Source organism: Tenrec ecaudatus, chromosome 18, assembly GCF_050624435.1.
Source record: "Tenrec ecaudatus isolate mTenEca1 chromosome 18, mTenEca1.hap1, whole genome shotgun sequence".
Classification (NCBI taxonomy): Eukaryota; Metazoa; Chordata; class Mammalia; order Afrosoricida; family Tenrecidae; genus Tenrec; species Tenrec ecaudatus.
In genome coordinates, this window is record NC_134547.1 from 36,744,513 (window position 1) to 36,760,959 (window position 16,447).

The 16,447-nt window shown below is 38.3% G+C and overlaps 1 protein-coding gene across 4 annotated transcripts in view; it reads left to right on the top strand.

Annotated features, from left to right (window-relative positions):
* The window catches only part of PHKB (phosphorylase kinase regulatory subunit beta), a 245,632-nt gene that overhangs the window by 198,780 nt on the left and 30,405 nt on the right, over window positions 1-16,447 (top strand). For 3 of the 4 annotated variants that reach the window (XM_075537116.1, XM_075537114.1, XM_075537115.1), the window contains 6 exons: window positions 4,796-4,857; window positions 4,938-5,100; window positions 7,522-7,603; window positions 8,743-8,800; window positions 10,921-11,011; window positions 14,337-14,539. In XM_075537116.1, the coding sequence (XP_075393231.1) occupies window positions 4,796-4,857; window positions 4,938-5,100; window positions 7,522-7,603; window positions 8,743-8,800; window positions 10,921-11,011; window positions 14,337-14,539 (659 nt within the window). Of the gene's footprint in view, window positions 1-4,795; window positions 4,858-4,937; window positions 5,101-7,521; window positions 7,604-8,742; window positions 8,801-9,883; window positions 9,975-10,920; window positions 11,012-14,336; window positions 14,540-16,447 lie in introns of all 4 variants that reach the window. The other variant, XM_075537118.1, reaches the window with a different exon arrangement.

Genomic DNA, 16,447 nt, shown 5'->3' on the forward strand with positions numbered 1-16,447 from the left:
CTCCAGACAGCTATTTATCTCCATGGTGCTTCCCAATAAGGTCATCAAGCTGCAACCTGATTGACAAGCTAGACTCCACCCCTACGCAATTTGACAGATATGTAACGGCTACACAGCCTTCAGTATGAAATATAACTCAATGTAAAGAAAGCCAAAATCCTCAGAACTCCGATAGATAGTATCATGATAAATGGAGAAAAGATTGAAGTTGCCAAGGATTTTGTCTTGCTTGGATTCACAGTCAGTGCGAATGGAAGCAGTAATTAAGATCAAACATCGCGTTGCATTAGGTGAATCTGTTGCATAAGATCTCTGTAAAGCGTTGAAAAGCAAGGATGTTATTTGGAGGACTAAGGTTCCTCTGACTCAAGCCATTGTATTTTCGATCATACTATATGCATGTGAAAGTTAGACACTGAATAAAGAAGACTGAAGAAAAATTAATGAATTTGAATTATGGTGTTAGCAAAGAAAATTGAAAGTACCATGCACTGCCAAAAGAACAAACAGATCTGTCTAGGAAGATATACAGCCAGAATGCTCCTTAGAAGAGTGGATGGTGAGACTTTGTCTCAGATATGTTGGGCATGTTATTAAGAGACACCTGTCCCTAGAAAAGAAAATTGTGTTTAGTGAAGTAGAGGAACAGTGAAAAAGAGACACTTGACAGGATATATTGACATTCTGGCTGCAACAATGGGCTCAAACATAAGAACAATTTTGAGGGTGATGCAGGTTTGGAGAGTGCTTTGTTCTGTTGTACATAAGATTATGAGTTGGAACCGAATTGATGGCATCTAACACCACCACCAACGTGTATCTATCATTGTACCAGTACCAGGCTGTTTTCACTACTGTGGCTGTGCAATAGGTCTAAGGTTAGGAAGTGAGAGACTTCTTGTTCTTAAATTGTTCTTCTTAAGAAGTACTTTGCTTATCCTGGGTCTTTCCTCTCCATATGAAGTTAGTAATCCCCTGCACTCCCTCCCCAACTTAAAAAAATTTTTTTCCAACTTTTTTGGTTAAAGAACAAAATTTCAACCTGGATTAGAATTATGTTATATGTATAGATTGCTTTGAGTAGTATTAGGATCCCCAGTGGCTGTTATCCTCAAGGTCAGCAGTTTGAAACCACCAGCTATTCCTCCAGAGAAAGACAGGGCTTTCTACTCTTTTAAAGAGTGACAGCCTCAGAAACACACAGGAGCAGTTGTACCCCATCCATGGGTCCCTGTGAGTCAACATTGATGGCAGGGAGTTTGGTTGGGTTGGCTACTATTGACACTTCACAGTCTTAAGTCTACTTATTAGTGACATGGAATATTGTTCCTTTTGTGTAGATCTCTTTGGTTTCTTGTAGTGGTGTTCTGTAATTTGCTTTGTACGTGTCTTCTTGTTTTTGTTTCTCTGGCTAGGTTTGTTTAAGTCTTTCATTTGGCAGGTGGTGTGGTGGCGGATGGCTATGGATTTTGCCGGGGGTGTGGTGGCGGATGGCTATGGATTTTGCCGGGGGTGGGGTGGCGGATGGCTATGGATTTTGGTGGGGGTGGGGTGGCGGATGGCTATGGATTTTGGTGGGGGTGGGGTGGCGGATGGCTATGGTTTTCTTTTTCAAAGCCATCTTTGTTAGTATTCAGAAACCTGACTTTTTTTGTAGAATTCCATTATATTAAAATTTCATTTTCAAGAAACTTTTAAAAAGCCACCTCATGTGGTTATACGATTTTTGTCCAATATGTCATTTCTGAAGATATTCTCTTGGTTGGTAGCTTTTCTTTCTTCCATTTTTATTGGGAGCTCTTACAGACATTATAACAATCTGTAGTTCTGTTATATCAAGCATGATTTACAATTGTTGCCACCATCATTTTCAAAACCTTTTTTTTCTTCTTGTACTCTTTGATATCAACTCACTGTTATCCCCTCCATATCCCCAACCCTACCCACCAAAAACTCTTGTTGTTATATTAAATATTGTTATTGTTATTCCTTTTTCTCTCCAATATCTTACACCATCCAATGTATCTGTTCACCTGCCAGTCTGTTGTTTAATTCCCTCAATGGCGTTAAATAGTCATCATTGCTATCAATTCCCCATTCCCCCTCCCCCCCCACCCCTCTGTTTCTGTACTCTCAGGGAATCCTTACTCCTGTTACTATTGCTGAAGGGTTTATCTATCTTGGATTTTATTCATCGAATGATCTTAGTTATACAAATGAACATATACCGGTCTAAGAGGATTAATGAGGTAAAACTAAGAACATAATAATAGGGGAAGGAAATATTAAAGAACTAGAAGGTAGTTATGTGTTTCAACAGTGCTTTACTGCACCCTGGATATATCATCCCTTCCATGTGGCCCTTCTGTGAGGGACTGTCCAATTCTTACAGGTGGTTTTTAGATCTCCAAATTGCTTATGCTCTTTCCTACCAATTTGGTTGCTGTTTTCAAACTTCTGGTGCCTATTCCTGTTGACACCTCATGGCTGGTGTGCTTCTGCATGTGGACTTAGTTGCTTCCATGTTAGATGGCCACTTGTTTAACTTCAAGCCTTTAAGACCCCAGATGCTTTATCTGTTAATAGCCAAGCACCACCAGATTTCCTTGTCACATTTGTTTATGCACACATTTTGTCTTCATTAATTGTGTCGGGAAGGTGAGTATCATACATTGCCACATTATTAGAACAAACCATTTTTGTACTCGGGTAACATTAAAGTAGAGGCCAAAAGTCTGTCTGCTTCCTTGTTTTATGTAGATAGAAATATACAAAAACACTAGTATCTGATAAATCTCTTGATTACTTCCAACAATTTTCTGTTTGGATTTTTGGAGTTTCTTTGCCCATCTGTAGTCCTTTGATTTCTTTTTGTTGTCTAATCGCTGTAGCAAAGACTCCTAGTGCAATATTGAATAAGGCGATGATAAGGGACTGCTAATCAGATTCCCATTCATAAGGGGAGTGCTTTCTCTTGTCCCCCAAGTTGCTATAACACTTTACACAAATATACCCCATACAGCATGCTGTTGTTGTTGGCCATCAAGTCAATTTCAATTCATGGCAAAGTCCTCTGTTTCAGAGGAAAACTGGATTCTGCTTAGTTAGCCAACTAAAGCAGTATTGCCTTATACCATAGTCCTTCACATTTGTAATGAACAGTGAGCAAATGTAGAAGGTGATAAGAGAACATAAGAGTGAACAATTACCTTGTATTTTAAGTAATAAATTATGGCTTTCTTTTTTATAATACATTTCTCAGTTGTCTGACAGTTCACCAGGTAATTAGAAGTGAGACATATGCTAAAAATCATTTTGTAGATTGTACTTTATTTATACTGTTTACCATGAACCACTGGCAAACAGAAAATATGTTTGAAGTCAACCTTTTTTAGATTACTCACCCTGTGATGAGAAGCTAATGGAAACTAAAGTGACCAAATGTTGGTTGCCAGAATATTGAGAATAAGTGGCCTGGATAATCTACATTTTTACAATCCTAAAAGATGAAAACTTGGCAATATCCCATCATTTGATAGATCTGAAGTATTACAGTGATAGAATCAAAGGTGCCTCTCTCCAAAAGCAATTTAAACATTTCATGTTTGTTTGTTTGTTATTTCAAAATAATATTTTATTGGTACTGTTGTTGTTAGGTGCTATCAACTCAGTTGCTACACATAGCAACTCTATGCACAACAGAACAAAACATTGCATGGTCCTGCACCATCCTTAAAATTGTTTCTAAGACTGAGTCAATTGTTGCAGCTGCTGTGTCAATCCATCATGTTGAGGGCCTTCCTCTTTTTTTCTTGCACACCCATGTTACCAAACATGATGCCCTTCTCTAGTGACTGGTCTCCTGACAATATGTCCAAAGAATGTAAGACAAAGTTTCACCATCCCTCTAAGCAAGATTCTAACCATACATCTCTGAATTATTTTGATTACAGCCTGAGTAAATCCTCACAATTATAAGAAAACTTTCAAGAAACAAAGTACAATTCATATATTTACTTTCCCATTTATTATAAATCATGAACTTGTCGTTTGATGTGTAGGTTTTAAGACACTTTTGTTATGTATGAAAACCTGATTATAGAATGTACATTTAGGAAATTACTTATGACTTAATGAGATATTTATGGTTTATTGTGCCAGCGTGGCCGATGAACACGTGGGATTAATTGAAGGGGGGAGAGATAAATGGCTCGGTGATCCTCGCCTTTCTAGTTATCGGATCTCTTGCTCTCTGATGATTGGACCAGGGTGCAGCTGCCTTAGCCAGTCCCCTGCTTCAGCTGGCAAGGCTCACTTCCTGCGAGACATCCCTGAGGAGAAGTCCCATGAACCTACCCTGATGCAGCCCTGGGTGCTGGAGCAGCCGCATGGAGACCCCTGTCAGTGCTAAGATGCTTACACACTCACTGATTTAGGTTTCCTCTTGCAGTCGGCGTCATTGCGTGTGTTTTGTGAGATTGAGGAGGACTTTGTAGATTGGTGTCAGACATATGGGCTAATGTTGGACTTGGGGGATTGGACAGCATTGGGTTGGGAGGCTTTCTTAATGTACACTTACATATATATAAATTTCTGTGGTTTTGTTTCTCTAGTTTACCCAGACTAACACACTTTATTTAGAAAATTGCAATATATATAATTTGATAGTTGTATATGATATTCAGCTTGTAAGTTGTATGTGTTTTCTAAGTATACTTTTTTAGGAAGTATTACATACTTACAGAAAAGTGTGACCACAGACCATAAAATATGACTTTGCTTCATTGCATTTCAGACACTAATATCTGGAGCTGTAGTAGAACAACTTGACTTTCTACGAATCAATGACACAGAAGAGTGAGTACCTTTGAGTTATCTAATTATTATGCTTTTAAAAATAGAAATAGAAGTCTGATTTTGTTGTTGTTAATTTCCAGAGTTCCAGAATTTAAGAGTTTTGAAGAACTTGAACTTCCCAAGCATTCAAAAGTCAAAAGACAAAGCAGCACCCCCAGCGCCCCTGAACTGGAACAGCAGCCAGCTGTCACCATTACTGAATGGAGAAACAAACCCTCCCACGAAATTCTTCAAAAACTGAATGTGAGGAGAATTCCATTCCCATATTGCACTGAGTGAGCCTGAAAGAGTGGGAAGTTTCTTGATATTTTTGTCCTCTCATAGAAGATGGCAATTGACCTGGAGCTAGATAGTTTGTCTACTCCATGGGCAGTACTGAGAGATTTTCTCATTGCTAGCATTAGCATGGATGCTGGCGGGGAATGGAGGTGGGACATGGTGTTATCTTGACTATGAAACTATTGTGTGGGCCACATAGTAATTTTTCAGAACAAAGTGCCACACCGGGGTAGCTTAGAGCAGCAGAAATGTATTCATCCGCTCACAGTTTAGGAGGCGAGGTCCAAATTATGGTGTCAGCAGAGCTCTGCTCTAATGGAAGGTTCTAAGCAATAATCCTTTCATTGTCTCTTCCTAGCTTCTGGCAGTTTGCAAAAAAATCCTTGGCATTACTCTAATTTCTGTCTCTATTATCACATGGCCTTCTCGGCTTGTGTCTCTGTGTCTTTTCTCCTGTTTCCAGACACCAGTACTACTTTTTTATGACCTACCAAATCTAGCATGATGTCATTTTAACTTGATTCCATTTTAAAGTATCCAATTTCCAAATAAGATTTCATTATGCGCTGCTGGAGGTTAGGACTCTGACATAGTGGGTCATGTGGGTGGAAGGGGTGCACAATTCAATCCCCAGCAGTCCATGGGATCTCCAAACATCTCTTGCAGGACACACTCTATCCTTTTCCAAACCCTGTTCTTCTCACCTGTCCAGTTGTTAAATCTCATGCTTGCTATAGGTCTCTCCTAAAGAGAGCAATCCTATGGCCACATTCATATCTCTATCTATATATGTATATGATAACAAGTTAATATTTACCTTTCTTAAGATTATTTACATTTTAAAAGAAGAAAGACAAGAATGGGGCATGGTCCTTACCCAAGAATGGTTGGTGTCGGCTATAGTACTTATTCAATAAAATAAAATTCTAATGGTAGAATTATGAACTCTGTGACATCCTGTAGGACACAAATTTGTGCATGTAGGCCTATATATACCCTGCCAGACATCATCGGTGCTTGCTATTGATCAATATTTTATAGACATATAAAAGCGTGGATATGTTATAAAAGGTATAAAGTACATTGTGCAATGGCCTGATATATAATAAGCACTCTATAAGTGCCTTATTTTTTAAATCATTTTATTGGAGGCTCATACAACACATCACAATCTGTACATACATCCATTACCTCAAGCACATTTGTACATATGTTGCCATCATTGTTTTCAAAGCATTTTCTTTCTACTTGATCCCTTCGTATCACCTCATTTTCCCCTCCCCCCTTTCCCTCCCGCATTAACCCTTGATAATTTACCATTTTTTTTTCCATGTCTTGTACTGTCCGATGTCTCCCCCCACCCCCATCCCCTTGTCTGTTGTCCATTCCCCTGGGAGTAGGTTATAGGTAGATCATTGTGATCGGTTTCCCCCTTTTCCCCCACCTTCCCCTTACCCTCCTGGTATGGCCACTCTCAATATTGGTCCCAATATTTATCTGCCCTATTTTCCCTATGTTTACAGCTCTTATCTGTACTCATGCACATGCTCTGGTCTAGCAAGATTTGTAAGGTAGAATTAGGGTCATGATAGTGGGGGTGAGGAAGCATTAAAGAACCAGAGGAAAACTGTATGTTTCATTGGTGCTATATGCACTCTGACTGGCCCATCTTCTCCCCACGACCCTTCTGTAAGGGGATGTCCACTTGCTTATAGATTGGCTTTGGGTCTCCACTCCACACTCCCCACCTTATTCACAGTATGATTTTTTGCTCTCAGTCTTTGATGCCTGATACCTGATCGCATTAACACCTCATGATCACACAGGCTGGTGTGCTTTTCCATTTGGGTTTTGTTGCTTCTCAGCTCGATGGCCACTTGTTTATTTTCAAGCTTTTAATAGCAGGGAACCATGAGCTTTGTTCACCACATTTGCTTATGCACCCACTTTGTCTTCAGCGATCATGTCAGTAAGGTGAGGATCTCAGAATACTGTGCCTTATTTTGTTCAAATTACAGCAGGTTGGCAGCAGAATGGTCTCTTCATTTATGAGTCAGTTAAATCATGAAGGAAGTGGTGAAATGACTTAGCCAAATTACTGAATCAGGATTAATGCTCATAGACAGCACATGTTCTTTATCTTGTTTCTTGGGAAATTTGATTATTAAAACCTCATACCTCAAGAACACAGCTTATCTATATGATTTCTAATTAAAGAGTTATGTAATAGCTTGTGTTTGGTAGTATATTAGTGACATTTATCTTTTGTTAATTTCATATCAGGATATTTCCTATTTACATCACGTGATTTTATGATTACTTAGTCCCCGTGGTAACACTGGTACCCATTTCTTTCCAGTTATTCACAGTGATTTATATTTTCAGGACTGCAGTTGTCTAGCTAGCCAAGCCATCCTGCTGGGTATACTGCTTAAAAGAGAAGGCCCTAACTTCATCACAAAGGAAGGTAAGAGACCATGTCTTGGAGATTCTTTTAAATAACACAACCTGTCTATTCTTAAATATATAGCAAATATGCATAATAAATATCTATTGAAATATTACTAATTATTCCCATTCCCATTAAGCCTTTTTTTCCCCACTATTAAATAGAAAAAGGTCGTCCATACCTGTTGGGATGTATGAAATCCTAAATTGTTTTCATGCAATGATTCTTGATTGCTCCTCTGATTATCTGAATGGTGGTCAAGCCTGGTTTCTGCCTTACCATCTAATGGCTTCATAGTTGTTTGTTGTAAATTAGCACCTTATTTTCTGCAACAGCCACTCAGAATATTCAATGGAATTTTCCTTTAAAGCTATTTTTTAAAATAAAGCATTTCTGACCATTTCTGTGTCCACCCTACATTAAGGTTGAAACTTAGCCATCACTGAACTATACCTTTGAATGTTGTATCACTGGGGAATCCTTGAGTTTTATCTTATGACCTGTCTCTGGCATTTAATTTGTTAAACATGTACTAAAATCTTGAATCTAGATATGATTTTATTGCAAATAGTTTTTTCAAAAGCTGTGAGAAGTGAGCTCAGATCTACATTATATATCTTGGTCTTTATCCTCACTTTCCTTTTAGTTTCACAAGATTGGCTGACAAAACAAGTAATAAGACCAAATCGCAGCCAAAGGATAAATTTTAGTGGTATATTTTGAATTCTAGTACATGTCAGAATCATCATAGCCCATGTACATTACCAAGAATCTATGTTTTATGGAGCAAGTAACATTTTATATTCGAAAGTATTAATGTTTACTCAATTTATTGATTATTTTATTATGTTCTTAGTATTTTATTTTATGCAGTAAATTGAAGTAGCATTTTTATTTAAAACTTTACATATTAAGAAAACAATTGAATTTCAACCAAGTTCAGACTCAGACTGAAATATTAAGTGCTGAGGGGTTTCATACTTTAAATATTTGGACTACTTATTTAAATACATCATGTAGTTCAGAACATTAATAGGTGGTTATTTTAACTCTAGTGGAACAAAATGCAAATTCAAAAGTGATATTTTATGGGGATAAATGTCATGCATTTAATTAAAAGCTATCTTCAACAAAAAATTCTATTACCCAATGTCTAGGCACTGTTTCTGATCACATTGAGAGAGTCTATAGAAGAGCTGGCAGCCACAAGCTTTGGTTTGTATTAGTATCCTTCTCATTCTGTTTTATTTCTGTGTTGTCATATCCTAAAGATAGTGGGCCACTCTTGGAGATGATTTTTTTACCTCCAAAGTTACAGCACTGTAATTCTGCTTCTAACCCCTAGGAGTCTACCTGCATTCCATTGTAGCAAAGCTCTTCCAAGATATTAGGGGGCTGGGGAAGTGTCAGTAAAGACTTTAGGACTAGAAGCTGGAGAGAGTTCTCTGGAATAATATGCCAATGAATATTTCCTACCATGTGCCTCCTCTGTCCCAGCAACGTGTCTTGTGTTCCAATTTGCATTCAGAAAGCCTGTTCTATCATCATAAAAGTCCATGCAAAGAGAACAATAGTTCACTTAATCAGATGCTAAAATAATATTCTTAGAAAGCAGTTCTCTGGACTCTTACTTCAACTGAATTTCAATTATGGGAATCCCTTCATTGAGAGTGAATTTGCTCTTCAAAGATAGTCTCTTCACAGAGATTTTAAAATTATATGTAAATTGAGATAAAACTGTTTAAATTTGCAGTGGATTAGAAATGCCTCAATACACGGTAGTCTGCATTTTGCAGCAAATCTAACAATTTTATTAGCAGAATCTAACTAAATTTGAAAACAAGAGTGTTCCTTTCGTTACCAAACATTATCAAAAACACTTTTAAAGTTTCGAGCAATGTCATAAGAAACTCCTTAATCCAATGAGGTTCAGGTTTCTAATCTCTAAAATATGGGGATTAGACAAAAGTGTCTCTTACTAGTATTTCAATTTTATATTTCAAATAAATTTATCACTCCTCATGTAAAAAATAAGGTAATGATTCAGTGGTTACGTCTGTTTTTCACTGTAAATATTCTCAAAACAATAAGGCTTACAAACCAATAATGTTTTCTAAGATAGTAAATTTCAAATGTGATCTACTTATTTTTGGCTAAGCAAAAAAATAGTTCTTGCTTTATGTATAATACTTATCAGCTAACAAAAAATGTAGAATACTGTTATATTTCAAAGAACAAACTTACAGAAATTTTATTTATTGTATTTTCCCTTTTATGGCTTTCTACTGACACACACAGGTTGGCTGTACGCTACGGGGCTGCATTTACCCAGAAATTTTCTTCCTCTATAGCCCCACACATTACTACCTTACTGGTACATGGGAAACAGGTAACATGCACAGAATCTGGAAATTCAAGCTGCTTGAAATGTGTGGTCTTATTTGCATTCTGAAGGTTAAATCTGTCGTTTGATTGTAGAGTGTGTTGGGTGAAAGCTTCTCTAGCAATGGATAGGAAATGTTTGCGTCACTAACTTTCTCTGTAATGACTCATGTGCCAACTAGTTAATTCTGTATTAAGATTAAGGAATATAAATGTTTTTTATAGGTCAGCTTCTGTAGATATTCTGAAACATAAGCAAATTGCAGCCAGCTTTAAACTGCATCTTTAGCTTATTTTCTCAATCTAAAAGTTCTACATAAATTTTTACTTTTTAGGGAAAAAAATTTAATGTCCTACATATTGCATGTGCCATGCTTCAAATACCACATTCTGAAGACATTTTCAGAAATGTAAAAATAGCAGTGTGAATTCCTTTCCCCAACATTCTGGCTTTATCATGATAAAATCTACTGGTATTTCATTGTAGCATTGCTAAAATTCATTACTAAGTGAGTCCTCTGCTCTAGAGATTTGGTTATGTATACACACACACACACAAACACAAATTATAATCTAATGTGGCTATAGCAATATAGCAATAGAAGGTTTGAATTAGTGCCAGACTTAATAATGAATTTGTTCATGCAGCCAGAATGTCCACTTCTTCCTCCCAGCTCCCAAATGAAGGAATCATTAGATTCCTTTTCCTTTTGTTTTACATTAATAAGGGCATGAATGATGCTTCTTGGCACAGCCTGGTGGAAGAGGTGAGGGCAAGGGATTTTTCACTGATATGAGATGGTTCACAGCCAAACAAATCTACAGTTTCTTCCAATGCCTTGAGTCAGTGTGAGGACCCAACCATGTATATTTGTAAGACTCCCTAATCAGGGGCTCTATTCAGCATCTTTTAGATTTGTGAATGTCTGGCCTACTCTCTTCTTTGCCCCCAGGTCGGTTGTTCGCCATGCAGCAAGTCTTTTAAGTAAAGTAGTGGACAGCCTGGCCCCATCCATTACTAATGTTTTAGTGCAGGGCAAACAGGTAAGTATCTGCTCTGCAGACCCTCACTTGGTTCATAATTATTAAAGTTTCTGGCTAGGACCCTTACTTTTAAATCTGGCAAACCTCAGTATAGGCCATTCACATCCAGGTCAATAGTGGCTCAAGCATTTCTACAATGGTTCCTTCCACAAGCAAAATCTAATCTTAACGGGAGCACAGTAAATATTTGGACCATGTTCTTCTGCTGTACCGTGTTTCATTTCCTGTGTTAGCATAAGATTCGTGTAGGTGTTGATATAGAAAATGGAATGACAGTACCCACTAAATCAGACAGGTTGCGCTGACAAGTGAATAGTGCAGGGCACACTTTCCTGTCCAATTAGCATGGTCTTCAGCTAGTCCTTAAAAATGCCTTAGTCTTCAAGCAGAGCCAAGATCTATATGGCAAAGCTGCTTCCTGGAGGCTCCCCTCTTTTAGCCACTTCTTTCTCCAGTTTCAGTGTGGCCCTCATTGCACCCAGCAGGGCCAGCTCCATTATTTCCTTACTGAACCATTTCCAGTTAGAAGTGGCCCCTTTGTTCTCAGGATTTTCCTAACCAATCTATGAAGCTTCCCCTAGTCAGTCCTTGCATACCAGTTCTCTTGAATGTGTGTTTTTGCTGCACGGTAGGAAGTGAGACCTCAGAGACCAGGGCATGGGTCTTATCTAGTATGTGTCCCAGTGTGCCTAGTATGGAGCTTGGCATGGAGTAGGCACTTAATGAATGTGAGCTGAATTTAACCTGTGCATGTGAGTGTGCAGAATGGCTTCTGGCTGCTCAGTTTTCCATATTGTTTTCTATAAGCTCTAATCTTCTTGGAATTAAATCTCTTTGCATTCCTTCTCGTCTTGTGTTTTTCTGAAAGTTAACCTAGGAATATAATAAGCCTTAATAATATAAAGTACTTTATCGCTGTTTAATGGAATCAACTCATCATATTTCAGGGCTTATAATTCATTAAAATTGGAATTACTTTATCCAGACATCCAGCTTTTAGAATGTTAGAATAATATGCCATTTTTCTATAACATTTAATTACAGTGGAAAACTATCTGAACTAATAAAAATTCACCAAAAAGTCAAAACATCATTTTCTTTTCTTTCTCCTATTAAATGGTAGACTTTTCATCCCTGTTGTCAGTTAAACAGACCAAGATACCAAGGAAGTCACTCGTTCAGTGCCTTGTCGACTGAAATCCTCACCTCCAGCTTCGTAGTCATGTACTTTGGCCCTAAGCCATCTGAATGAAAATGAACAGTCTTCAGGAAGCTGTTTTTCCTTGGGTTTCAATACCAAGATTGTAGTATCTCTAAAAATGCAGTTAATTCTACTCCACACAAACATTTGTAGTTGGGGAGCTTTAAGATGGCTCTCACCTGACGGGGAGGGAGTAGGTTAGGGTTAGTCACGTTGATTCTGTACATTATCTAGAGAGGTCTTGCACCCTGTGGTTCTATGATTTTGCTTCCAAAACCCCACAGTCTCAGAACTGTCCTGAGGCTATAACTGAATCACTGCTTATCAGACCACACGACTCCCAAGAAACAGTCACTTGTCCAGCTCTGTAAGGCTCGGAGGCCAACAGTTCAGCTCGTGACCTAATGCAGTAAGTCTGCTAACCAACTGCCTTTTATATTTCGTAAAAGAGAAAAGAGAGTGTGACATTCAAAGTTTGTATTACAGTAACTCAGTTATGAAATGCCACCCTGAAAACAAACATTTTACAAAGCACTTCCAGATTCCTCCAACTGCTCTGGAATGGAAATAATGGTTTAGTCACCATTGCTTTTAAAGGCAACAATGTGCCTTCTGTTTGTTTTCTTCACACACTACATTTTAATAAAAGTAACTGCACTTGGACTGATTGGTCCTACCTGTAATCTGACACGCCAATAATTCTCAGTTTTCTTTCTGAAAATCACAAAATTGGGAGAGAAAAAGATGCCCTTTTCTGTTCTCTTCTCCCCATTCTGAAAACGTAAGTGCCCCTGTTATGCTGTTCCTCTTCACTTGTTTTGGAGCAGTGCACGTAGAAGAGAGGTGGAGAGAGGGCCACAGACTTATTCTCTAGGGGGCAAACACCAAGAGTACATGACAGGATGGGCCAGTGTAGACCTCTCACCAGCTTTCCCACTCTGCTGTGAGCTTCTTTGCCATTTCCCTCTGTCCTTTCTCCTTTCCCAGGCCTGTGTCGTCATTTATATCAATAGGTATTTTAACACTCATTTGGTGCTTAACAAGGAGCCCTGGTATGAGTTACACTTTGAGTTGTTAACCTCCAGGTTGTTAATGTCAAATCTGCCATCTTCTCCGCAGGAGAAAGATGAGGCAGTCTGCTTCTGTAAAGGCTCACAGTCTCTGAATCCCTGTTTAGAGTCACGATCAGTCCAAATTGATTCAAAGACTTTGGTTTGAGGTACCTAGCAAGAAGATCCCGAGTGATGTGATGATTAAACTTAAAAATTGGTAGTTCAAATGCATTATGGGAGAAAGACCTGGTAGCTGGCTTTGATGAAGGTGATAGCCTAGCAAACCCATGAGGACAGTTCCCCTTTGTCACAGAGTCAGTAGGTAGAAAGCTACTTGATGGCATGGAACAATATCAACAGGTACTAGCAAGAAGAGCTCTGGTGTCGCGGTGCTTAAAGCATCCAGCTGCCGATTTTTGGTAGGTGGTTCAAACCTACTAGTCACTCCATAGAGAAAGACATAGTGATCTGTTTCTGGAAAGATTTCTCTAAAAATCAGCCTTGGAAATGCTGTGGGACAATTCTGCTTTGTGCTACAGGTTCACTGTAAGTCAGAATAGACTCAGTAGCAGTTTGGTTAAGTCTAGCACTGTACCAAGGAAAGTGGTAGCTACACAAGTAGTATATGCCTTAGCACCTTTCTTTGAAATGGTTATGATACTGAAGAACACAAAATTTCACATGTGAAAATATCTCCAATGCTGAATTACATAGTAATCGTGGGCAGTAATAAACTATTCAGTATGTTTAAGTTTCTCTGGGAAGGTCTAGTACAAAAGTCACTAATTTTAATAGTTATTTATATTCCTTCCCTGCTTTTATCCACTAACCTCCACATGCCTAACTGGGGCCCTTACCTGCCCTTAAATTTTAGACTAGACTGTGAGCCATCATGAACTCTAGTGGGAGTCATGCTTTGAAAGCTATTTCAGTAAATATAAAGATCAGTTATTCTGCCTATTCCTTAGCTGTAAAGAGTAAATTTAGCCTGCCAGTCATACTGAGCTTTGATTTTTTTCTTTTATTTTTCAGTAGCTAGGAGATTTTTACAATAAAATTCTACCATTTATAGGTAACGCTGGGCGCATTTGGGCATGAGGAAGAGGTTATCTCTAATCCTTTGTCTCCAAGAGTGATTAAGAACATTATCTACTATAAGTGTAACACCCACGATGAGAGAGAAGCAGTCATCCAGCAAGAACTGGTCATCCATATCGGCTGGATCATCTCCAATAATCCTGAGCTATTCAGTGGCATGCTGAAAATACGAATTGGGTGAGTAAAGTACTTTTCATTTGAATAAAAAGAACTGTTCAAGTTGTCAACTAACACACTCAGTTGTTCTTAAATAAAGTATTGCTTAAGATGGGTATTAGGAAAGTGTTTCTCTCCCTTAAGTCATTGAGGCAACATCTGGTGGTGGCTTGAAAGAATTTTCATGTCTGCTTCACTCCTAAGCTACATACAGTAAAATTGTTCTGTTCTCTGGTAAAATCAAACTCCTCTTGGCTTTAAACAACTACATCATATAAAACACTACTTCCTGTAAAGATTTCTGTAAATAAAATTAGATACCATAATCTGTAAGAGAAAAACTCCCTATAAGCCTGGGGTGTCGGGAGCGTGTACACGGTGACAGATTTCATGCAAACTCGCACCTGTGTGAAAGCGTAGGGTGGAGCTCACCAATCAAACCGGTCACAGCTTGATGATTCCTCCTTGCGGGTGTGGCCTTTGTATAAGAGAGACCCTTGGAACTACTCCTCTCTCTGACCCTTTGCCTTCCTCCTTCCCGGATTCTGTGTCTACCTCCAGTGGCAGCCTCATGTGGGCTACCAGCCTGAACTGCTGTCAGTGATGTGCCATATTTCTACCAACCTTGGATCAATGTGACTGTGCACCTAGCAGCCGGTAATCTTCCTGCATCCCTCTTCGCATTTCTGTGTCACTGGTATGCAGCTATGTGCGTCTGAAGAGGGCCCAGTTAATACCAGACACATAGCTTTGAGTTGGACTAGGAAGGGATGCCTTCTTATTATAAAATTATTTCTCGATATAAAATTCTTATACATATATGAATGTCACTGGCTTTGTTTCTCTAGACATTCCAGCCTTGAGCTTGGCCCATTTAGGAATATTTTTGCATCAGCTTTTATCGAACTCTAGTTTCTGATTGTTATTTAGAGTTGAAATTGAAAATAAGGTTTTAGTGATATTGGATATTCTTGATCAAGAATTTTATGAGGCACTGTGGCTTTGGGAAACTTAAACTTGCTCTGGCACCCAGCAGAACTGAATTCAACTATTAACTCTCATTTATCATCTGGGTCTCCTCTCCAGCCTCATTATGTTTTGTAAAACATGGGATAATGTGTTTTAAATGCATACCACAGCCTAAAAAAGTAGAAATTATTCATCTCTTTTCTTTCTTGTAATATTTGAATGTGCAAGTAGCATATGATATGTGCTAATTGTAAAGGAAGCAAATAATACTTGAATATGTAGAATAGCTTAATACATGGCCAATAATTAGGGGTGTTCCTTGAGTGTTGGAAAAGAATATATGTCCTCTATTTTTTAGGAGAGGAGCCCTAGTAGCATAGCAGGTTGTGCTGTTGGACTGCTAACTGTAATGTCGGCCGGCCACAAGTCTGCATGAGCCAAAATATGGCCTTACGTATATCCACTTGAATTTCAAGAACAGGTTTGACACATTGAACTCTAATGACAGATGACTTAATGAACTGTGGGATTATATCATGAAAATCATTCATGAGAAAAGGAAAGGGTCATTAAAAAGACAGGAAAGAAAGAAAAGATCAAAGTAGATGGCAGAAGACACTCTGAAACTTGCTCTTAAATGTAGAGTAGCTAAGACAAATGGAAGAAGTGAGGAAGTCGAGAGCTGAATAGAAAACTTCAAAGGGAAGCTCAAGAAGACAAAGTAAGATGTTGAAGTGAAATGTGCAAAGACCTAGAAATAGAAAACCAAAAATGAGTAACACAGTCAGCATATATCAAGCTGAGAGAACTAAAGAAAAAAAATCCAAGTCTTGGATTGAAACATCGAAGGATTCTATGCACAAAATATTGAATGATCTAGGAAACATCAAAAGAAAATAGGATTACACAGTCACTATACCAAAAAGAACTAGTCAACATTTCAACCACTTCGAGAAGGAG